The sequence below is a fragment of the Zeus faber genome, assembly GCF_960531495.2.
Source record: "Zeus faber genome assembly, chromosome: 1".
NCBI classification, from domain to species: domain Eukaryota; kingdom Metazoa; phylum Chordata; class Actinopteri; order Zeiformes; family Zeidae; genus Zeus; species Zeus faber.
In genome coordinates this window covers 61181042-61207402 of record NC_137193.1, presented here as the reverse complement: position 1 = coordinate 61207402, position 26361 = coordinate 61181042, and the positions used below count along the sequence as shown (strand labels likewise).

General features: G+C 42.1%; 1 protein-coding gene across 1 annotated transcript in view; it reads left to right on the top strand.

Annotated features, from left to right (window-relative positions):
* The window catches only part of pvrl2l (PVR cell adhesion molecule related 2 like), a gene marked incomplete at both ends in the record, with an annotated part of 165356 nt that overhangs the window by 107678 nt on the left and 31317 nt on the right, over positions 1–26361 (top strand). The window contains 5 exons of the mRNA XM_079998161.1: positions 3529–3641; positions 5236–5479; positions 19645–19938; positions 20664–20778; positions 23400–23548. Coding sequence (XP_079854287.1) covers positions 3529–3641; positions 5236–5479; positions 19645–19938; positions 20664–20778; positions 23400–23548 — 915 coding nt within the window. The remainder of the gene's footprint in view (positions 1–3528; positions 3642–5235; positions 5480–19644; positions 19939–20663; positions 20779–23399; positions 23549–26361) is intronic.

Sequence of the window (26361 nt, the reverse complement as noted above, 5' to 3'; positions counted from 1 at the left end):
TGTGTGTGTGTGTGTGTGTCTAAAAGGAGGAGGGAAAAGGATAGAATATGGAAGAAATGGGAGATCTGATTGAAGAAAAAAATACAAGAACCCGAGTCCATTGTTGCTTCTACTTGTTGATTGTGTCTGCAGAAAAAATGAGTTTGACCAATTTCAGTGTGTGTGTGTGTGTTGTAATGAGTTTAACTAACTGCTCTGACAACCCATTTCTTGCCCTCAGGAAATAAACTGTGGTTCAACAGTCATACACCCTACGCACACTTACACCATTACACACACGCACGCACACACACTAATAATTGATACTCAGGACATACATGTGCTACATGTGCCAATACAGATAGACACATATGCACACAGATGCAAATTTATTCAAGCGTGCGCACACACACACACGCAGCATGCAGACATGTTCCACTATATACAGTATGATTTACACACACTCTACTGCACACATAACTCAAACCCGCCTCCCCGACTCCATATGTATCCCTTGTGTTGTAGTTATTTCTTAAATATTACATAGTTATTACTCATACTTACATGGCTCTTCCATTATGGCAAATATTGTAGTTATTACACATTGATTACATATTGATTAAACATTTATGAGCGATAGAGAGAGAGAGAGAGAGAGGTAGAGAGAAAGAAAGAGAGAGAGAGAGAGAGACAGAGCATTCTAATTGGATCTGACAGGAGCCGCTGAGCGGAGCAGGGAGGAGGCTCCAGGAGGAGCTGATCCCGGGTCAGAGGGGAGGATGGAGGGATGGAGGAGGAAAGAATGGACTGCTCACTTTCTCTTCTGTCAGACAGAGCTCTGTGCTTTAAGGATAGTTGAGTTGAGATTATTTTAGATGGGTTTAGTTGAGTTTAGGTTATTGTAATTTTGGTTAGTTAGGCTAGTTGAGTTTAGGATAGTTGAGATTAGGTTACCGTAGTTTAGGTTAGGTTAGTTGAGTTGGAGTTTTTGAGTTGATGTTGGTGTGGTTTAGGTTAGTATAGTTTAGTTGAGTTTAGGTAAGTTGAGTTGGGGTTAGTTGAGTTGAGGTTAGGGTCGTTGAGATGAGTGTAGTTTAGTTGAGGTTAGGGAAGTTGAGTTGAGGTTAGTGTAGTTGAGGTTAGTGTGTAGTTTAGATTAGTGTACTTTAGTTGAGTTTAGGTAAGTTGAGTTGGGGTTAGTTGAGTTGAGGTTAGTGTAGTTGAGGTTAGTTTTGTTGAGTTTCGGTCAGTTGAGATGGGGTTAGTTGAGTTGAAATTAGTGTAGTTGAGTTTAGGTTAGTGGAGTTCAAGTTCATTGAGATTATGTTAGTTAAGTATAGTCTAGGTTAGTTGAGTTGAGTTTAGGTTAGCGTTTTATTCTTGCTCTTCTCTGAGCATAATCCTCCGCACTATGTTTTTACCTCTTCGGGTTTATTTGTCAAATTCATCCGTAATTGGATCCTGGAGGTTCCACCCTGTACCACAAGTATAGGGTGGAAAATCTCAGCGTGGACATTTTATTTCACGCTGAGCCGAGGTAGAACAGGAATGACTAAATAAATCAATAAGTTGTTTCTGTTTATTGACAGAATAAAGTAGTTTAAGTTTTAGCGTGGAACTGACTGACGTCTGATCTAAAGTCAATTATTGGCGTTGATTTTAATGTGCAAGCCCTTTAAAACAAGAGGTTCTTAATTTTGGCCTGGGGAGGTCCAGGGGTTTGACAAGCAGCAAAATGGTGAACATTTAAACTTAAACGTGACTTCATTTAGAATAAAATAGCACCATTAGAGAATGCGCAATAATGACTGTTTTGCACTAAATCATGTGTGATAATACAGATCTCAGATAATCTCAGATTGGAGTTCCAGAGACTAAATCTGAACAAAATCGAGGGTCCTTGATGTGAAAAAGCTTGAGAATCACAAGTATAGGAAACATTGCTCTCTCTGAAGAGTTCTGGTCAACTTCAGTTGCCAGAGAGAATCTCAGCATGTACCTTAATGCAATTTTGGTCGTTCTGTAGGTAATGGCACATCGATGAAATCTGGATTATCAGCTGTCTGATGACTGTCATGTTGTGTAATTAGATGATGAGGCTGCGTCCCACGTTGAGCAACCATATGCTGAACGCTGTCTTTTCGAGGGTGACATGTTTATTCTCTGGGCCAAGGTGGGTATGCTAGAAAACTTTTGGACACAGTATTTTGTTGACTTCTCAGTCTTAGGCAGGTAATTGGTCGTCCCTGACCCTGTCCCACTGAACGACCAGGGACAGCCCACCATCATTCACAACTACACATTTTGTCCATTTATGGCAAGATTTGCAGTGTATAGTGTATTAGATGGACGGAGGCACTACACACCTACACTGCTTCTTTAAGCAGTCAGTCCCAGACCAAAAAGTCAATCCAGACAGAATTGCGATGGATGGTGTCCTTCATACCGTTACACCACACTTCATCTGGTATGGTCCATGGTCGTCTGTGGACTCCATCATTAGTCACTCCACACCTTCACCCCAATGAACTTCTTTTGACTCCAAACACCTGGACATGAAGGATTTGGTCCAGAATGACTTCCTAGTGGAAAAGGTCTTTCGTTGTGAACGATGGAACGATGACCCAAGATGGCGGTCCATCGTTCAGGAGGAAGGGTTTTGTCCAGGAGGACTTTCTGGCCTGGGACTTTTTTTTTCCAGATCAAAAAGTCGATCTGGAACACGGACGCCTGTCAGAGACCCCAGCAGTACTAATATCACTCTGGATGCCAGACTATCAGCCAGTCACTCCACACCTTCTCTACCCCTCTGGGAACTACCTTTGACTACGACACCACCCGGGGCTCACCCGCTCCCACCCTCTATTTAAAGGGCAGTGTGCTGAGCCTTATCTTCCTGTGAACCGGGGACGGTCGCGGCAGTGCCCCCTCCCATGCCCCTGTGCTTCCCTGTGAAAGGGATTAGACAAACTGGGCCTGTGGTAACTGAGATCTGCTGTAACGAGAAACGGCGAGCTAAAGGGAGGAAGCTAAGACGCAAAAAGAGATGCTAATGGAGACCCTAACTAAGATGCTGCCCGAGGCGCGTTATCCAAAGTTGATGACGCCCTGTGCTCTCCACTCCTATCTCTCTGACCTTCTTTGTATCAACTCCTCTCTCTATCACTCTAGCACACACTCTCTCCCACTCTCTCTCTCTTTCTCTCTCCACCTCTCTCACCCCCCCTCCCCCTTTCTCTGTCTATCCCCTCCTCTCTCTCTCTCTCTCTCTCTCTCTCTCTCTCCGCTGTGTCAGTCTTTCTGATCACTAGGTTTTTCAATCTGTTCTCTCTCTCTGTCTCTCACTCTCTCTCTCATGTTTCTCTCCGTCACTCTTTCAAAAATGTCTTCGCCTAAAAAAGCAAGATATTAAAGAATGTGAACGATGCCGTACAGATTTATTTCCTTTTTATTTTCCCCCGATGTGATCAGTTTTCCTAACCTCTCTCTCTCCCTCTCTATCTCTCTCTCTCTCTCTCTTTTCCCTCCACCCCTTGTTCTTCCCTGCAGGCGGGGCAGCGCAGCGTGTTCGGGTGCAGGACGAGTTGGAGGCATATCCCACCGACGCCGTTGACCTGCGCTGCCAGTTCATCAACGGAGGAAGCTCCACCAAACTGACACAGGTGAGGACTAATCTCTCTCTCTCTCTCTCTCTCTCTCTCTCTCTGGAAAAAACAGGGGAAACAAATCAAAAACAAATTCCCCTGTTTTTTCCCCAGAGAGAGAGAGAAAGAGAGAGAGAGATTAATGGCTGACGTACACCAATCCCCTCTGCAAGACAGACAAACATTAAGAAATGTCCTTGCCTCGAGTTGGACCAATCAGCGCCACCTGGGCGCCTGTTAGGCCGACTCGAGGCAGCCAGGCGGCCGCGGAAGAAGAACCATGCTGTCGTCCGCAGCAGGTGCTTGACCACGCCCCTTGGTCTGCCACAATATGCCAATGCATTCATTTAAGTTGCTTGTCTCAATCAATCAATCAATCAACCAATCATTTAAGTGTCTTCAATGATTTTAGTTGGACCGTACCAAGTTCATTGAAGGAGGGAGAGGGGGCTGGAATAGACATTTAAAAAGTCCCTTTTTATAGTTTTTATGTAGTGAACCTAAAAAATAAATATTTGGAAATAAACTGTAAACCAAAAAAAACCCAATAAAACCAGGCAAAATGAACCCAAAAATACACAAAGAACAATACAAATTTGGCAATATACAAGAATAGTTAGATAGCTCACATCAGAAAAAAGGCAAAAATAATAATAAAGTAGGAAAACTAGAAAAAAAGAAAATGACAATATTCAACTCACCATAAGAATTAGCAAAACAAAATTGGCAAAATACAAAAAACAAAAATAAACTTGATGATAGAAAACATTGGAGATTCAAATAAAAATGGGACAATGTACAATAAAGACAAATATTAACAATAAACCAAGCATTAAAATCATAATTTATTATTATTCCCTGCCGCTCCTGCCTTTTTGCTGAAGAAAAAGATCAATTTGTTTCATCCAGAGTTGCCATTTAAAAAAGGATATGGAAAACAAATGTTGAATGGAAGGCCTTGAGGGTGTGTGCCAGTCTGAAAAAAACCCTTTCATTACATTTAATTTAATTATTTTAAATATTTCAATCTTCGCGGTGATTTTCAGCTTTTTACTCGCACCTCTTTAATTGATTTTGTTGCCTTGAGGAATGTTATATTTTAATTATTGGTGCCGTAGGAAGCTGCAGATGCACGGACAGTGTCACCACATTAAAGCAGAAGAATCAGGTCCAATGATAACAAAGGAGATCAATATATACAACTAATAAAGAAAAGAAAATATACAGTATAGAATAATAATAACATTTTCCCTCTTCTTAGATATTCCTGTTTTCATCACGTTCATTTGGCTCAACGTTGATCCTTACAGCCCTTTTCAGGATTTTTTTTGGACTGCGGTTAAGGACTGTGAACGTTTCAATCAACATAGTTACATAATTGTCTTTATTACCTCTTCGGTGACCCTTTTTTGTCTGATGTTGATATTGAAATGGGTAAAATTGCAACTTGATGGATGGGCTGTTCCCATGGCGACCGCCATGGGAACAGCCCGTCCAACAGCCCATCCACCAAGCCCATCCATCAAAGACGCTGCTTTGAAGTTATGGCGAGACCAAACTGTTTATCTGCGTTACGTTCGACTTAGGTCTTCTTCCCCTCCCACGCCCTTAGGTGTCCTGGATCTGGGAGCCCATCGAGGGCCAGAGGGACAACATCGCTGTGTTCCACCCCACGTATGGAGAGAGCTTCCCCAACCCGGCCTTCGAAGGCCGCGTGGCTTTCATCCAGGGCACTCTGGAGAACCCCTCTATCCGGCTCTCCAACCTGAAGATGGCCGACGCTGGGCGCTACACCTGCGAGTATGCCACTTATCCCTCTGGCAACGAGCAGGGCACCACCAACCTGGTCATGCTTGGTGAGTAACGGGAGATTTCGAGCCTGAGAGAGAGAGGTGATGGAGCTGGCCTCTCTCTTTAGGTGCAATCAAAGGGACATGCAGTATTTAACGTAAAAATTGTTTACGCCTGGTATGTAACTCTTCCGTCAATGTTACATAATCGAAATCCCAACAAAGTGATGTCCTCAACAGATCAGACTGTGCCTCGTCAAACTTTCTGAAGGTTCAAAAAACAGACTCCTGTTGAAAATCCGAAAATGCATTTTTTTTTAATCAATGAATCCGTCACTTAGCTGTAAATGGAGCTGCAGTGCACAAGGGAGCGTTGCTTTTTAGCTTCTTTTACTCCATTGCCTCATTGCCCAACAGATATAGCGTAGGTTAATTGTGCACAAGGTGTTAATGTTATACTTTCAGGCGCCAAATATATATATATATATTCAAATTAGGCTGAAAAGCACCACAGCCAGCCTAAATTGCCTGACAAAGCGTTGCCTCTGATGTTGGTGTCATTCCTGTAGCTGTTAAGGGGGGTGCAGTAAAAGGAATCACAGGAGAAGGCGTCACAATCTGGGTCCAATCTAGCAATTATTTGTCTTTATTTGAATAGAATAATAAGACTAGACATCATCACCTGCTGAAGGAGCTCCACAGGTATTCAGGATGTGTTAACATTGATAGATGAACAATGTAATTGTAAAATGTTCTCAGCGTGTTTGCGTCCATGTGCTCGGATCCTACCACCTACAAACAGGCAGTTTGGGCTTTTTGGAGACTTGAGAAATTGCCTGCAGATGTGAATGGTGTGATTGGGGTTAGTAGTTATTGCGTGTGACCCTGCGATGGACTTCCATCTCATTGGTGTGCCATTGGCATCCCAGTGGCATCACATTGCCATCCCAGTGGCCTCCCATTGACCTCCCATTGACCTCCTATTGTCGTCCCATTGATGTCCCATTGCCGTCCCAGTGGCATTCCAGTGGCGTCCAATTGGTGTCCCATTGGCTTCCCCTTGCCTCCCATTGATGTCTCATTGGTGTCGCATTGGCCTCCCGTTGACGTCCCATTTCTGTCCTATTGCCAGCCCAGTGGCTTCCCACTGACCTCCTATTGTCCTCCCATTGACGTCCCATTGCCGTCCCAGTGGTGTCCCAATGGCGTCCAATTGGTGGTGTCCCATTGTTGTCCCATTGCCGTCCCATTGCCATCCGATTGTCGTCCCATTGGCGTCTTAGTGTCGCCCAATTGGTGCCACATTGGCCTCCCATCGGTGTCCCATTGGCCTCCCATTTTCATCCCATTGATCTCCCATTGCCATCCCATTGCCGTCCCATTATCATCCCATTGGGGTCCCATTGGCCAACCATCGATGTCACATTGTTGCCCCATTGACGTCCCATTGGTGTCCCATTTGCCACTTGTTGCTGTCCTATTGACGTCCCATTGATGTCCCATTTTCATCTGCATGGCGTCCCCTTGGCATCCCTTTGTAGACAGTAATAACTTATACATATTCATCCATTGTTGTCCATGACTGCATTATTGTATACAGTAGATAAATATTCATCCCATACAGAATATCCATCTATATTTATAATTGATACCCTAAATACTGAAAGCCATTCTGCAGTAGCAACCATACTGCTCCTAAACATTAGCCCTGGCAATGGCCTGTATATTTGGAAATTATTTTGTTGTTTATTTGGCTATTTTTGTCTATTCAGCCATTTATTTTTCTGAATGTTTTTATGTTCATTGTCGATACATTCCTCATATATGAGAATGTACTCGGTTGAACAACCTCATTCTGACACTCTTAGGAATCAGGTTTCATGTTTGTACGATAAAAAAATACACAGATGGAAAGCGGTTTTAAAAAGTGATAAAGTATCATAAAAGCCAAAGGAACAGATGCAAGCGCTTCTGTGTTCAGATGGGGGTATGAATCCCCCCCGAGTCCTCTGAGAAAAATCTTAGTTTGAGAGGACGCAGCTGGATGGATGACACGTTCTAGTTGACATCAGAACCGACACGGCGGATAATGGGAGAACAATAATGCCCATAAAACGACTTAAGGCCGAACAAAACAATGAACTAGGAAATAAATTCCCTGCGTAGGGAATGTTGTAATAACTCTGTCAGTGTGAGTTATACGGACTCACTTAAAGTGGAAATCCATCAGTTTCCATTGGGTACATTGCACTTCAAGTCCCAGAATTACATTCAAAACTGTCAGGGAAAAAAAAATTCTATATCAGGGTTTATCGTTTAGAATTTCTTTTGGCACTTGAGGTGGTGGGGATATTTCTGTTCTTTTTTTGTGAATGTTGTATCCATACTGACAGTTTAGTGCCTGACCAATGTTGCGGACCCCGCCACAAAAAAATGGAAACGGCATATAGAGGAGCACATCCGTAACATAAAATACATAGATAGCCTGTTTCTTATGTAGTGCCGTTAAATAACTATGGGATAAATATCAGGTATTGGATTATTTTTTAACAAAATAATCATACGGATTACTACTTGTATGCCTACTGCGTACAAGTAGTAATCCAGGAAGCATTACTTACTTTTTCTGAAAATCACAATCAATTTATTCCATAATTCCTTGTACATTTTCATAAACAAGCAAGTTGTCCCGGTGCGGATTGGTGCGTTACTCTATGGACAATTATCTTTAGAAATATAAATATAAAAATAAAAAAGGAAAATAAATGAAAACAGACAAAAATACAGAACAGAAATAGCCATCACAAATAGCCATCAAATATATCGAAATATACAGAATACACAAAGTGTGCTTCTCTGCACTGGATAAATTATTGGTATATGTAAATAGGATTTAAATAATAACATAATTGTGTACTTAGTAAATTACTAAATTACTAAATTATTACAATATTCTAGTGTTGACTAAATTCTATAACAAGTGCTTCTAGATGATAGCGATAAATGTATGCAGTAAAATATCAAATGAACAAAAAAAAGTGGAACGCTTCTCCAATACAATAACATAAAAAAAAGAACTCACGCTCATATTTAAGCCTTAATTTGGTTAAAAAAAAAAAGATGTGAGCCATCTTCCTCATCTTACCCTCAGGGACGCTCCGCTGCCTCTATTGATCTCCTCTGGTGCCAATCAGTGCTGGTCGGAGGCCTCTGCAGCAGAAACCCAAATAATTGCAATGGTTTGGAAATATCAACAAACCAACACACGAACACACCTCAAAAACAATTCCAACAACCTCCTAATTAAGGGAACATTCTTTTGTGTGCGGCGGTAGGAGTCAGGATCCATGAAACAATTATTTGGCAGAATTATCGTCTATCCCATATACATAAGCCAATTCCCTTTATCTACTCCATTTAATTTAATTTTATTTTATTCTATATATTTTTATTTTATTATATAAGTATTCGACTTACTGGATTACATTTTAGGAATCAGTTAGTTGGTTTAGTAGAAAGAAATTTTCCTAGGACATATTGTGTTTTAATCATCGTTGCATTACATTTCACTGCATATATGTATGAAAGTATGTATATGTATGTGACGAATAAACCTCTTGAATCTTGAATCGTGAATCTTGAATCTTGAATTAGAAGAAAAGTAAAATGAGGATGTTCACCAATTTGAAGGAAATCCATTGATGGAAGCTGCTCTTTCAGAAAGTAGGTTTTGAAATGTGTAATTGAAAAGAGAAGAAAAGTCCTCGGGTTCAGTGAAGGAATTGCAGCATTTCAAATAAGTAGAATTCTTTCAACACGTTTCAAATTCTAGGTACTTTGAATTCTAACTTTTCATTCCACTCTTCTTCTACTCTACTCCACCCCTACTCTGTATCTACTCTACCTCTACCCTGCTCTGCACTACTCTACCTCAGCTCTACCCCTACTCTTCCTCTATTCATTATCTACTCTACTCCAATTCCATCTACTCTACCTATACTCTGCCTTTACTCGATTCTACCTCTGTCTCCTCTACCTCTGCTCTTCCCCCACAATTCTACCTCTACTCTGTCTCCATCTGATCCACCTCTACTCCACCCCTACCATTACTTGACTCTACCTCTTTCTCCACATCCCTCTACACTACCTGCCTCTACTCTACCGTCACTCTACTTCTACCATTACTCTACCGTCACTCTGCTTCTACCAATACTTTACTGTACCTCGACCCAACCTCTACTCTGCCTCCCTCTACTCATGACTGTTCTGCATCTACCCTAGCTCTTCACCTCCGTTACTCCACCTCTAGTCGACCTCCCTTTACTCTGTCTCTACTCTACTTCTACTCTACCTCTAGTCTACCTTGCTTTACTCTGTCTCTACTCTACTTCTACTCTACCCCTAGTCTATCTCTAGTCTACCTCCCCCTACTCTGCCTCTACCCTACCTCTACCGTTACTCTACTCTACCTCTGTCTCCATCTAATCTACCTTTGCTCTACCTGCCGCCACTCTACCTCTACTCTACTTGTACTATGCCTCGAGTCGACCTCCCTTTACTGCGTCTCCACTCTACTTCTACTCTGCCTCTACTCTACCTCTCTATTTTATGTAACCGATGAAGGAATCCACCATGATTCCCTTCCATCCAATGTGATTTGATTGTTAAATGTGCCGATTTGAAGGAATAATAAGAATTCATATGTCATCCATTATGTGGCGTTGGTGTCTTTGTGATGTGGATTGTGTCGAAGCCGTCATTGACGTCTTTTCTCCGTTTGATGTTTCCCTCTGATCCGTTTGGGTCTGGAGGCTGAAACGTTTGATGTCGGAGATGTTTGAACCATTTTTTTCTCCCTGTTATTTATTTATCTCTAGTCTCGCTCGCTCAATCACAATCCCGATGAGATTTCTGCGTTTTTTAATTTAAAAGAGGGGATTTGGTGTGAGCGGAATACAGACGAGAAGGAAATAAAATAAGTGTAAAGTGATGATTTGGTGTTGAAAAGAAGGATAACAGCCGTAGCCATGTCTACGGTGTGATATTTACAGATTTGTGTCAGGTTCTTCATAACTCTAAAATAAGAAGACCAACTGGTGTGCCGTGAAAAATGTTCAAATGCCACTTCAAAAAAAGAGAGTCGGATGACTCGGTTTGGCTCTGAGTTGTAAATGGAATTCTGTCATTCGATCCATCTTCAATTCTGTTAAAATGATTGATTTTGGTGGAATACAAAGAGTAAATCAATCAAAATCTGTCATTTTCAGTTTCACTCTTTTGACGGAGTAGCTCCGGACTCCAGAGTCATTTATACGATTTGTTTGCGATGAACAATTCGTATAAATGAATTAATCAAAGTGCATCAAAATATGTTTCCTATTCAGTGTTCCCATCTCCTCCGTTACTTTTCTCCTCCGGATCCTGCATTTTTAAGATGAACCTTCCACATCACCAATAAAGAAAACTAAAATAAAGAACTTACCGACTCAGGAGATATCTCTAAGTCAGAGATGCAGAATTTGGGATTCTGCGGTCTGGCAGAGGAAGTGTTGGAACATATTTTGTCTGGCGAGGTGACAGATGTGCGCTAAGCCTCCTAAATGGCTGGTCCTGGCACAGAGAAGTGGGAGAAATGGGAAAATACCAGTGTCAGCTGATCACCACTTCTCTTTTTCCCTTCCCTTGACGACAAGCCAAGGATTGCTGGTCCGTCTGCGGCGCTTGCGGTGACTTCTCAAGTGTTTGAAAAGGATAGGCCATTATTTTATATTTATTTCATTTTTATTTTTATGTTTACCTTATTTATCTACAGTATACCACAATCCCTATGAGCCGAATGCTATTATATTTGATTGGATCCTGAGCCCCTGGCTGCCAATCATATTAGATTTTATTGGATCTACAACCTCCATTGGCCCAATCATATCACAACGTATTTCAGGTTGAATAGATAATCCTGACAGCCAATTGTATTATAACTTATTGGCTACAGCGCCGCCGCCAGCCAATCGTATTAGCACTTATTGGAGTGTGAATAAAGGATCACTCACTTGGCAGTAAATTTTACAATATCCTCTTGGAAGCGGGACCACACCACAATGACTTGGTTGCCAGTTATATTGCCTCTTATTGGATATAACTGTGGAGTCTGGTGGGCCGCTAGCCAGCACATGGCGGTTTTCATCCCTCTTTCAATTCAAACGATTCAGAAAGTTTCAGGCTGATGGAGTGGAGAGGAGGTTGCGGAGGAGAGGGTGGGTGGCGGTCCAGAGAAAGTGGAATCTCTGAATGAGTCACCTCGTGCAGATCACCGTGTGCAGCCGTCGGGCAAGTGAAGCGCTTGTACCCGATGTCTCCGCACCGTACCGCTAATTCTAAAAGCCACGTCCAGGGTCTGTGTGGCATTTTTAAGAAAAAAATAAATAAAATGTAAGAATATATAGACCTGTCTCTGTAGAGACTGGACTTGTTTTGGTTCCTTGTCTTTGCAGCCGAGCGCCACGTTTCGGGTTGGACTCGCCATTTTCAATGGTTATTTATACTAAATAAATATTCATAAAAACCCACTGTTTGTGCTTTATTTGGATTCGGCTCCACCCCTACTTGACGGCAATTTTACTGCTTTCATTCCCATACACTTCCATTCACAGCCGTGCCAACATTGACACCCGATCCAGTTCCCACAGACACCAATACCGAACAGTTGCCAGTGGATTTACGGCTTACAGTGCAAGTGTAAAGGGGCTATAGATGGAGGTAGACTAATGAGAGGTAGAGGAGAGGGTAGATGTAGAGTTTATGTAGACTAGAGGTAGGGTGGGGATGAAGTAGAGGTTGAACAGAGGTAGAGTAGAGGGAGAGTAGAGGTTGAGTTTATGTAGCATAGAGATAGGGCGGGGGTAAAGCAGAAGTAGAACAAAGGTAGAATAGAGTGAGAGTAGAGCCAGAGTTTATGTAGAATAGAGGTAGTGTGGAGATAAAGTAGAGGTAGAAGAGACGTAGGGTAGAGTGAGAGTAGAGTGAAGTAGAGTGTAGTCTCCATTATACACAGTTATACACCATATACCCGCTAAGAAAGCGCCAGGATTTCCGTATACCCAATTAAAATGCGCAAGGATATGTAATAGCATAGTTTTGTGACAGAACTTTCACTTCAGTGATTTTGTCTTGCACATATCGGGCGGAGTATAACTGCATTAAAATGTGTTTTGCACGGGACCTTGCTGGTGTACGGCGCAGCTCCTCCAAGGATTTCCTTATAATTTTATATTTTCATTAAACACTTTCAATCAAAATAACTACTTGTGGTGTGGAGATGGGATGGTTTGAGCAGCCACACCTGACCTGGAGCTAGGTGATTGGGTCAGGGTGGCCGCATACCTGTGGCTCTTTGGTTGGGCTAACGAGCAGCAGGTAAAACCCCCATCCCAACACACACTTAGGATAGGAGCCCTGTCATGACAGGTTCAATCTGCTCCTGGCATCGTCTCTGTCTCTGTGCCGGAGGGCCCTGAAAACGCGACTTGGGTGGTATGGGGTAGGAGGAACTGCCACACTACTCTCCGACAACTATATTAAGATTTATATATATTTAAGACTGATTCGTAATTCGTAAAACAGGCAAGTGTAGAGCAGTGGCGTAAATGTGTAATGGAGCGAGGGAGCCATCAGCACTCTGCTGAAGCCCCGCGGGTCGTGCCACTGTAGAGCAGAGGTTCCCAATCACCGGTGAGAGGGCTTTCCAGGGTGGGGGTAGACTAGAGGTAGACTAGAAGTAGACTAGCAATAGAAGAGAGGTAGACTAGAGGCAGAACAGATGTAGACTAGAGGTAGAACAGAGGTAGAGTAGAGGTAGATCGGACGTAGACTAGAGGTAGACTAGCAATAGAACAGAGGTAGAGTAGAGGTAGAACAGATGTAGACTAGAGGAAGAGTAGAGGTAGAACAGATGTAGACTAGAGGAAGAGTAGAGGTAGAACAGATGTAGACTAGAGGTAGAACAGAGGTAGAGTAGAGGTAGAACAGAGGTAGACTAGAGGTAGACTAGCAATAGAACAGAGGTAGAGTAGAGGTAGAACAGATGCAGATTAGAGGAAGAGTAGAGGTAGAATGGAGGTCGAGTAGAGGGAGAGAAGAGAATAGAATTTGTGGCAGAGTAGAGTGTGCTGAGTGCGATAATTGTATCTTGGGTGGTGTTCACCCGACAGTACATGCAGCTCAGACCTCCAGACCTTTTCCATCCATTTTTTTATCAAACCTGAATGGATCTGGACGTGCGATCTGACGTGTGCTGGTCTTCACACTTGGGACAAACCAATAAAACAACATTTTTGGTATTTTAGCTGCTGCCTCTTTGGACCAAAAATGTTTGACATTCGATAAAAGTTTACAATTAGGCCTCGCCAGTTTCAGTTGCGCCTGATAATGAGCTGTCACAACACTGCAAAAGGCTGCGTGGTAATTAAAAAGCTACTTTTACCTCAACAGTCCATGTAGATGTAAAAGCCAAGGGGATGACTTCGAGTTCAAGTTCAACGGGTTATTTGTCACATACATAAACATACGGTCATACATCCACTTAGTTTCCCTGAAAAAACATGTCAGAATATCGCCAACACACCCTAATCTATCCAGAAACCACCATGTGTTTTTGGAGTGTGGACAGCGTGAAAATAAATGGTAAACATACTGTAAGTAACGATGGTGTGAAAATAAGTATTTGCAAATAGGTTTTTTTTTTGGGCTGCTCTTGAGTAGAAGGAAACTGAATCGGGGTCCCATGAAGAAACCTTTAGGTTCAGAGTGTAGATATTGGAATGCCAAAGTCAGCGTGTTAAAGCAGACCTCATTTGATGGGGATAAAGGGCCATTTTTTTTTTAAATGTCATTGATCCTCGGCTTGCCGCAGGATTCTTTGAAAAATAATAAAAAGACATGGTGGGCTCCATGGTCCAAATTAGCAGATGTTTTTGCCAGCAAACTCTAAAAACTTGCTGCTAAAATCTATCATTAGTTGCCAAAACCGACCGCTTCAGTCATCTCTAGCAAAGTGTTCGGGATGAGGCCAGAGAACTACAAACCTTTTGCTACCACAAGAAAAACATAGATTTGGCTGCTTCTCTAATAAGAACACTGGTTATTGACTTTTATACAGACATATGCAGATTATTGACCCTGTGTGATTTCATCAACCGTGCGCTCACACCAGATGCGATCGCCATCTCTTGTGGGCGTCGTCATTCCTATTCCACTCATTGCTGAGTGGTTTCCATAGCAGCGTATGAAGAGATCAATGTGCGCAGAGCTGCATTCATTTATTTTGATGTTGTCTGCAAATATTTATTTTTAAGTGACACATTTTTTACATTCATTTATAAAATGTAAAACAATTAATATATTAATATATGCTGCACCAACCCACAAATCCCACTGCCCCGCACCACTCCTTCTCTTACTTTCTCTCCCGTCTCTTTATCCCTAAGGTCTCTCCATTTCCTTTTACACTCTTCAACTAATGATAAAAAAACAATAAGAAAACATTGCAACCTTCTGTTGCTCTCATTGTGGATGCATGTGTATGCACACACAGTCGTCTAAATGATATACTTTTTACTTTATATACCTGTCAGATTAACGTCTCAAAAAACATTCACGTGTTTTGACCATGTGACTTCTGCTATGACATCATACTCTAGATGGAAAATGCTTGAACCCAAGTCAAAAGGTTGGTTCAGGGATTAGTGGACAAACCAGCAAAAATGCATTTGTTGCCATTCCTCACAGCTAATTACAATGAAGTTACGCTAAATTTTCTCCCATCTCCAACTCTCCTTCGCTCGCCGCCACTCCTCGTCGCCTCCTCCCATTGGAAATGAATGACTTTTGGCTGCTTTGTTGCTGCATGGTGCTTCCGCTGTGAGTGTATGGTAAGGGCTACAAATCGCTTCTCTCCTGCTTCAGCAAGTCATTTATTCCTCCCTGGACACTTTCTAAGTGTTAAGTGGTGGTCAAGAGGAGGAACACAATTGCAAGACACACAGTTTAGGGAGTATTGACAGGGGTTTATTGAGAAGACACAGGGAATCCGGAACAGGCAACAGACGGGGGATCAGGACAGGCAGGGCCTCGTGACGGGGAAGGCAGGCACTCACAACCAGGCAGGGAACCCAGAATCAGGGACCAGGAGCAGGGGAGTCGGCAGAGAATCAGGAACTCAGAGTCCAGGGCACGCATACACACACAGGGAAACAGGCAGAGTCGTGGAACAGGCAACATAGCATGCGGCGACATAGGCAGAAACCCAAGCAGCAACCAGCACAAACCAATACCCACAGAGTGAATAGGACCAGGTTAAATACAAGGGAGTGACGAGGAAGGTTGAGACAGCTGGTGCCACTACTCACTGGGGACAGGTGTGTAGTGACAGGGAAATAAAGTGACATCAGACACAGACAGAGGGAGCCAGAGAGGGACAGAGGGACCTAGAGGCAGACAGGGGGAGCTAGAGTGAGACAGAAACAGATAGACAGAGAATCAAGGCAGTGGACGATCATGACAATAAGTAGTCCAACACACTGTTACGAGGCTTCTGACCAGCTCCAATCACAGGTCTCATATCTCCTCCGTTCTGACTTCTCTGCATTGGCTTCCCATTAGGTTGATAAAAAATATATTGTAACCTCTTCTAGAGCAGAGAGCGTCATTAGCCTTCACATTGACTTCATCCTTACACCCCAAATAGGGTCTCTTTGGTCTTCTGACCGAGGACTTTTGACCATCCCATAGTCGAGACTGAAAACTAAAGGTGGACAACCCTGTTAAGGAGTTGCTCCAAGTCTGTGGAACTCCTTCCTCCTGGACTTACTGTAAGATCACTGGACTCTGTTGACACCTTTAAAAAGCAGCTAGAACCAAACCTGTTGAAACCATTTATTTATGGTTTTTGTGTTGTGTCCGTATCAGTTTTTTATGCCACTTCTTTTACATATTTGTACTTTATTATGAACCACCTTGTCTTGAGAGGTGCTATGTACTTCTTTTACTTTACTTTTCTTTAATTTCCTTATGAGTCATGGCACGGCTTGTAGAGTATTCTCTTGTAGAAACAGGTTTCCTGATTTACAAATAAGTAAATGTTGGGAAGACTTTTACAAAAATGTGTATTGGTGTCCTTACATCCCGAAAGAGATGAAAAAAATTGTTTTCCCTCTGAGCAAACCTCTTAGATACATTTCGTCACTGTTCAGATGCTTTTGTCCAAAGAGACGTACTTGTCCATACGCCTATAGATGCAGCCAGGGACGGCCGTGGAGAGCCGTTAGGGGTGAAGTGTTTTACGCAAGGACACTTCAGCACGCTAGCAGGTATCAAACCTGCAATCCTCTTAGTACTAGGCGACCCGCTCGACCTCCTGATTCTTCCCGTTTGAAACTGCTGAGATGCTCCCCTGTGAAGATGCCATCAAGGTGTTTGAAGAGGCTACTCAAAGTGTTTTGCATATTTTCAGGAGGCTTCGGGTGAGGGGTGGGGGGGTGGCCATGAGAGGTGGTTGTGTTTGCTGGAGAAAGTCCCTGCTCTGCTGCTGCTGCTTCCCTTGAGTGTGTTAATTGCTTTCTGCTCGCTGCTGTAGCACTGTGGGAAAGACAGGTGAGATGCGTCGTCACAGGAACGACGCACCTCACCTGTCTCTCCTCTGTCTCTTTCTCTCTCTTAAGTTGGATTTATACTTGATATACACTTCTGGGAACCCAAAAAGACGGATAGATGGTTAGATAAATTCATACTAGCAGCTTTGTAAAGGCATTGTAAAGACCCTCTCTCGACATTCTAAAGGCTTTGTAATTACCTTCTAAGGACATTCTAAAGGTGTTTGTTTGAAAGACCCTCTAAATGTGTTCTATAGGCCTTTAGAAGGCCTTTTAAATCCGTTGTAAAGTAGTTGTTAATACATTGTAAAATGCGTTCTAAATGCGTTCTAAAGGCCAGGCCTTCTAGAAAGCATTTTAAAGGCATTGTAAAGGTGTTGTAACGATCCTCTAAATGTGTAAGGCCGTATAAAGGCGTAGTAAAGACGTTGTAAAGGAGTTGTAAAGAAGTTCCAAAGACCCTCTAAATGCGTTCTAAAGGCATTGTAAAGACCTTCTAAATGGGTTGTAAATGCATTGTAAACACATTGTAAAGACCCTCTAAATGCGTTGTAAAGGTCGGAAAAGGTGTATTTTGTAACGGCTTGATCATCTCTCGCTTCTTTGTGTGTTCAGCTTTCAAAATTTTCCAAAAGTTTCTGTATTTTAGTTTTTAACTTGTCTGGCCAGTAAGCGTTTAGTTTGCGTGGACACACTTTGACACTTTGACGCTTCTTCTACTTTATACACTAGTGACTCTGACTCAGGAACCCCTGCAATGCAGAGCTCCACAGATGTTATCTGTATCTCTCTCTCTTTCTTTCTTTCTCTCCCTGTCCCTGTCTCTCTCTCCATTGCTCCATGAGGCCTCTTCTCTCTCCCATCTTTCATTACAGTCTCAGCATGACGTCAGGTGGAGCCACAACAAACTCGTTCAAATGCTTCTCTCCCATCTCTCGCCCCTCTTCCTCTCCTCCTCCACCTCCCCTCTCCTCTCCTACTCCTCATCAGTGGTATAGGCAGAAATTCTATTTTGCGTGGGCCTGTACGAAATTGGGTGGACCATCTTTTCCCAGAAAAAAACAGCTTATAAAAACGTAAAAGTAAAAAAAAAAAGAAAATAGGCAAACAAAAAAACAGCGACAATTTTACTTTGCAACATTCTGTATTACAAAGGCAAGAGGGCAAAACACTGACTACAACATGCTCTACCAACAGAGATCAGTCTCTAAAGGCTGGGACAGTATACGTTGAGGACTGGGGGTTCAGGACAGGTGGGCTCAGGGGGGTCTGTCCTGCTGACATTCTCCTTTGTGCACGTTCTGATCAAATGACGTCTTTTCCACATCCAAAGCATTTAATGGTGTCAAATGTGACATAAACAGTGTAATCTATCTTCCTGATTCTCTATTTTAATGTTACTTTCAGTTCTGTTTTTTTTTTTTAACCATAAAGACTTGAGGAGCTTTGCAACTTAAAAAAATAAATTTAAGGGGGGAAACAATCTGCCCAAACCTGGCCAGCTCCTTTCCTAACATATCATTAGTGATGAATGGGGGCACATTGTAAACTGTCACTCTTTGGGCAGGGTTCATGAGAGGGAGAACTTGGACCAAAGAATGACCACCAGAATGACGGTTGACGACTCAGCTTTCCACCAAACTGTTCATTTTATGCACACTGTTCAGAGAGCTCACCACCACGCGGCACATTCTGGAAGCAGATTTTACAGAGGAGTAGCCCCCCTTCTCCCCCGCTGCCAAACCGCACTCCTCCACGGAGCAGCTGAACCCCGGTAATATAGCTGCTGGCATTTGCCCGGCGACGACCACAACAAGCAAACTGAACTAGAACATTGATCACAAATAACACACCACAAAATAATGATCATTAGCGTTTCCGTTATCCGGCTTATTAACGTTTTTTGACCGGGAAAATCTGTTGAAGTTCAACATATCAGTCGCAATATCCACTTAATATAATTCCCTCTAAGCACAATTTGAATTAGTGCGATAAAAAGAAAAAGATAAAAGATGAAGTCTGAAAAAACTCCCTCAGGCTGTGAAGGTGGTTCATCAACTGCAGATAAATGGGCGGGTGAACTGGTGTCAGGCTGACCGCGAGAGAGCACTGGCGCTGGGTAGCGACCAAATAGATTCTGGAGAGTAGGAGACTTCCTACAACTTTAATCAGAAGACAAATTAAACATACACAAGTCTTCAATAAATCAAGTTTATATTTAATTATTTTACTGCATACATTTTTGTATTTTCTTTTGTATTTTGAACAAACTTGGCTAGGTGGGCCCATGCCCACCCAGAGCTACATTCTAGCTTCATCTATCTATCTATCTATCTATCTGTCTGTCTGTCTGTCTGTCTGTCTGTCTGTCTGTCTGTCTGTCTGTCTGTCGACCTATCTATCTATCATTTGATGTTGCCAGGGAAATCTATTATGTATATTGGTATCTGTGTATTTTCTGTGCACTTTATTATTATTTGTCACCATAACAATAAAAAAATAACAAAAACAATATTTGTCCCCCATTTTCTCTCCCCACCAAATTCCTTCTACACCTCCCTCCCTTCATATCTCTCTCTTCTTCAGCCAAACCCAGGAACTCGGCCACTGCCGTGACGGTGGCGGCGGGAACCAAACCAGTGGTGGTGGCCCGCTGCGAAGCGGCGGATGGCAAGCCGGCGGCCGCTATCAAGTGGCTGGCGACGGTGGGTGGGACCCACACCAATAGCTCCGCCCCCGGCGCCGATGGCACAGTGACGGTGCGCAGCGAGTACCGGCTGGTGCCCACGCCCGCCGACAACGACCGAGAGGTGACCTGCATGGTCAGCCAGAGGACGCAGGCTCAGCCGTGGGAGTTCCTCGTCCGGCTCTCTGTGGAGTGTAAGGGCCCGGAGGCACACACACACACACACACACACACGCACACACGCACACACGCACACACGCACACACGCACACACGCACACACGCACACACACACACGCATACACGTGTACCTTCACTTCACAATATGTTCTCACTCAAATGGTTAAAAACGCTGGTCTTCACTATTATATTATTACAAACACATTCACACACATACACAAAGTAAAGGGAAAAAATTTAGGACTGGTCAAAATGTCCTCACTTCGAAAAGTTTGAAAACTTACTCTGGTCCTCACAAGTACTACAGTAATACACACATACTGCACACACACACACACACACACTTAATGGAAAAAAAGGGAAGAGCAGCCAAAATATCCTCTCTCAACACGTTAAAAACATTGCAACAAACACTGGTACTCACAAGTGCAGTAAAACACACACCCAAGCATCAACACACAAATACACACGAGGGCCGGCCACATTGTCCTCACGTCCCAAAATGTCCTCACTCAGCAGGTGTAAAAGGTGACACTGGTCCTCACAAGTATGATACATACGCACACACTAACTTATAATTAATTTACTATAGCCCTGTAACTTTGTAACTGACTGAGTGAGGTCATTTTAGGGAGTGAGGACATTTTGTGCGGTCCTCACTTTTCATTGTGTCTGCATTAGTGTGCACTTTTAAAATCAAAATTTCTCTCTCTCTCTTTCTTTCTCCCTCCCTCCCTCAGATCCCCCCAATGTCTCCATAGACGGCTATGATAGCAACTGGTACGTGGGTCGCCTAGACGGAGTTCTAATCTGCCAGGCCAACGGCAACCCCATGCCCACCGTTACCTGGACAACGTGAGTCACTACGTCACCTCCATCACCTCGCCTTCACCTCGCCTTCACCTCCATCACCTCTCCTTCACCTCCATGACCCCGCTTTCACCTACATCACCTCGCTTCACCTCCATCACCTCTCCTTCACCTCCAGCACTCCGCCCTCACCTCCATCCCCTCATATCTCAACGTGTTCCTCACTCCATCCAACAACGTTATAACAGTAATAATGGGAATAACAACAACAACAACAACAACAACAACAACAAATAATAACAATAATAATAATAATAATCACAATATTAATATTAATATTAATATTAATATCTATGTATTATTGTTATTGTTATTATTATTATTATTATTATTGTTATTATTATTATTATAAATTAATAATAAATTGAAATACATTATTATTATTTTATTGTAGCAATAATACCACAAATATTACTACTGATTCTAAATCTCATAATTATAATAATAATACTATTAATAATTATTGATAACCTTTATTCATACACAACATGCAACTAAATTTAAGCAAAATGCATTTAATAAAGAAGGTAAATATTTAATGCATTTTCGAAATTTGGGTGACTAACTAACCATAGCAGTAATAAATGTAAAAAATAAATGGAAATTTTATAATAATTTGGAATTTGGCTTAATATTGAAGGACGAATACAAATATATGTAACCACCTTGCCAAACGTGTTTTTTCCACACTCTCCACTCACTCTCAACTCTTCCCTGCCTCCTCCTTTTTCAAACTACTTAATTTCCAGTGAGATGTGATAAAGAAGGGTTTGCATTTCAAAGCCAGGTGTTCTTTGTCTGGAGAACAGTGCGTCCCAACAATGCCGTAGCTCTACACCAGCCATTATTAACATACAGTACATGCACGCTTGACACTCGATAGCCATGTCCGGAATGGTGCTGTCCAGCCATGTCTCTGTAATGATTGTCACACAGCTATCCGTGTTGTGCGAAGCAATACTCAGTCTTATTTTGTCCATCTTGTTGACGAGTGACCGGAAGTTGGTAAGAAAGAGACTCAGCTGGATCAGTCTCGGCTGGAACTTCACTTAACAAGTTAACTTTGGCCAACTAAACTTAACATTGGCGAACTGACATTAACAGAAAGGCTGTGTCAAACTGCATCTGTGTGTGCCGCCATCTTGGTGAGGTCCCGATTGTCTGTGACCAATCACCAGACTGTAGCGCTATCAAGTGACCTGTGCATGCTGCCATCTTGCGCATGCGGCCAGTGATTTCACCCTTGCAGGGATGATAAAAAACACAGTTTCTTACTTATTCCACAAAAATGGACCAATTTGCATCAAACTTGGACGATGGCGTGTTGGAATTGCCCCGAATACACATCTCATTCATTCTTATGTCAGTTAGTTCGTCAATTTTCATTCGGGGGCTGGACCCCTAATAATAATAATAGCAATAATAACAACAATAATAATAATAATGATAATATTACCACCCGTCCACCCACACTTCCCACACCACCTAGCCATCCATCTACTGTATATCCATCTGTCCATCATCCCTTTATTTACACTGACATGTTCTAATGAGAAACATTCAAAGCAGAACTGACTGCGCTCGTCATTTTTCATTTTGATGACTGCTTATTAATTTTTGATGTATGCAAATGGCATTCGTGCTTCCCATCTCCATGCACAGATGGCCGGCCGTAGCAGTGTGTACATTCATCTGTGAACGTGTGTGTTTATGCATTCATACGTGTGTGTGTGTGTGTGTGTGTGTGTGTGTGTGTGTGTGTGTGTGTGTGTGGGTGTGTGTGTGGGTGTGTGTGTGTGAGTGTTGTTTGGCCAGCTGGCGGGTTGCGTTTTCGTGATGAATATTGAACAGTGAGACTGAGATGTTATGAAGATGTCTGACCTCTCCGAGCACCAAGGGGCTCTCTTCCCAAACCATCCATCCCTCTGCTGTGGACTAGCTCGGGTGGCGGCCATGTTGTACCACGGTTTTCAATCTTGTTGCCAAAAATGGATGCGGCCTGAAACTTGAGCTCACATGAAAGCCAAAAACTTGGTTGGTTAGTTGGCCAACTGGTTTCCGGTAGATGCACAACACGTTGGTATTCGTTGAAGCCTCGAGTTTGGCTCTACGCTCACCGCCATCTTGGCAGGAAATGGAGCCAGAACAGCGGGGGCTACATTTGAGCAGCGGGGGTTGGAGTCTTGGTATGCTGGTTTTCTGAGAATGAACCAGAAGTTTCCTCTTTGAGTACTAATTGGTGACCAGACCATATCGTTGACTACATATTACCCACAATGCATCTCAGAATGTTCACTGAGAGTGCATATATCCCAAAAAGTAGATTTCACTACCGAGTGAGTAGAGGGCGGTCTATGAATGAATGGGACAAGTGCTTTTTTTGGGTCATTTTTAAGAACTGTCACTTTCTTCACTTTCTAAATCTCCCTTTCTTGGTGTTTATTGATTTGGAAAATGTTCCATTGACCTCTTTTGCTGTTGTTTCTTTTGGTCGTCTTTGACTCCGGATCCCTCCATCCCATCAATCTCTCTTCATATCGCGGTTTAAACCCATTTTTACTATCTGTCTGTCTATCTATCCTTCTGTCCTCTATCTGTCTACGCAGGATGTCGGGCCCACTCCCGGACACTGTGGTCGTCAGTGGCAACCGTCTAATGGTGCCAAAGGTGGACTACGCCGTCAACACCACCTTTGTGTGCGAGGTGAAGAACAAGCTCGGCGTCAACAGGCACCAGTTCACCGCCATCGTCACCGGTGAGTGACTGCGTGCGCGGGCAAACGTGCACACGTGCATACACACAATACTTTGCATTTTGTGTGTTTTTGTTTGTTTCACTCTGTTGGAGTGAACAGCCGGAGTGAGGAACACCAACTGGTGTGTGGGAAGAAGAGATACACTGGAGTTAGAGCTGGAATCACAGGGGAGTTCACGCTTTATATATATATATATATATATATATATATATATATATATATATATATATATATATATATATATTTTTTTTTTTTATAGAGGCCTCAATACCTATAAATCCAACCATGGTTCATTAAGCTGTATTTTACAGTATCACAGCAAACTCGAATGTGGCTTTTTCAAGGAAGAGTCTGATATTTTGGTTCATTTTTAATTTAAAGAACCAGCCCTAATTTAAATGGACAGCATGAACTAGACAGGCATTTTATTTCGGGACCTATTCAAATAATTGGCATTTCATTCATTCGGTATTTGGACCCAAATTAAATTTTAGTAATATAATATGTATTATTAAATATCGAAATTATATTGTATTATTACACTATAAAATGCATAAATAAACAAAATATATAAATTAAAATGTATGTGATATATTATTATTTGTTATTTGTTGTTATTTTGTATTAGTATCAAAGAATGTACATTGATTAAAATATAAATCTATAATAATAATAATAATAATAATAATAATAATAATAATAATAATAATAATGATTAATAATAATAATAAGAAGAATTAAATATTAAAAATAGTAATGGTACATATGGACATACTTCTGATATGTGTGATATTTTTTATTACACTATAAAATGCATAAATAAACAAAATATATAAATTAAAACGTATGTGATATATTGTTATTTGTTGTTTTTAATATTATATTATGTACTTTAAATATTAGTTATAGACTTTATAACAGACATTTCAGTATTTCAGTATCAAAGAATGTACATTGATTAAAATATAAATCTATAATAATAAAAAAATATTAATAGTTATGATATAAGTCTTACTTACACATACTTCTGATATTTATGATATTTTTTTTTTATCCTGAAATATCAGTTTAAAGTTGGTGTTCCCACTCCTCCTCCGTGCCAGCGTTACACTGCGGGCAGGTTCCCAGTTTGGGCTTGGGGGGGGGGGGGGGGGGCACATCAGACCCTGTGCGTTCAACACGCAGTGTGTGTGTGCGCACCCTGTTTTACACGCAGCCCCGTCATCACGCACACATGGATAATATTCACATTTGCATTTGTTATCAGCAATATGAAGATCTGCAAGATGCAGAAATAATACAATCTTGTTTGCACGCGTGAACACACACAAACACACACACACACACAAACACACACACACACACACACACACACACACACACACACACACACACACACACACACACACACAAACACACACACACACACACACACAAACACACGCATTTCTAAATGTAAACACTTCCAGAAGTGAAACTCACACACACACACACACACACACACACACACACACACACACGCTGGGATCAGGGCTTAAGCTAGCGCTGAGCGGGGGTCCTCATTTTCTTTGCATTGGATTTTTCTCCTTCGCCGGGCGGCTCTCTGCAGCTTCGCCGCGGGGGCGACGCTCCGTCCGTGCTTTCTCTCTCTCCATCACGGGCCAAACAGCAGGAACGACGCCCCCCCCCCCCCCCCCCCCCCCCCCAAAAGAAAACGAGAAAAAAAAGAGAATTGGGTCCGGGTGTCCATGGTGTCTGGCCCCCTACTGGTGGAAAAGGGTGTTTTCCTCTCTGGACGGGGGATCTGACTCGTTCTGCGGTTCTTGGGTTTAATTGGTTGGTGTGAGCCAGTTTGCACAAGGTGTTTGTCCTGTTTCCTTTCTATCTTTCTTTCTTTCTTTCTTTATTTCTTTATTTCTTACTTTCTTTCCTTCTGCTTTCTGCGTCACTTCCCTGTTTGGTGAACACACACGCACGCACACGCTATCTGTGTATATATGGGGACCCTTAGAAAAAAAAACATTCCAATGTTATACCTTTGATGAGTTTGGATTATGTTGATTTAAAACTGCTGTTTTATTTTTAAAAATGACCTATTTATGGCTTACAAGAAGGGTATTAACGCCTTTTGGATTATGTGGCCTGGTAATGCTGGTGTGTATTCAGGTATTTTGTCGTTTGGATTATATTGATTTAAAATGGCAGTTTTGGGGTTTTTTTTGGAGTAATGAAAAGTTGCATATGAAATAACTGTAAAATGATTGTGCAAAATTGTGCAAAAATGCCTAAAAAACTGCATTAAAGCCTTTCAGATCATGAGGACATACTGTGTTTAGTGTCCTCATAATGCAAGTGTCCTGCTAATGCAGGTGTGTATTCAGGTATTTTGATCTTTTGAAAACCATGCACACACACACACACACACACACACACACACACACACACACACACACACCACACACACACACACACACTCACACACACACACACAGATTGTGTATTGTCAGGTATCGGTGCTTCATGAGGACCACTCTATAAAACCTTTGGAGGTCGTACTTACTACTTGATTTTTTGGAATCATGAGAAGATACTTTTAAAATGCATTTAAAATGACCGTTGAACAGTATTGAAGCCCTTCGGATTATGAAAGGCTTCAATACTATTCAGGTATTTTGTTCTTGGGATAATATTGATTTCAAACATGAGGGTTTTTTTCTGGAATAATAAGTAGTTGCATATAATATACATTTGAAATGAATCATACAGAAATGCTTTCATCAAGCATCATGCTATGCGTTAAAGCCTTTCGGATA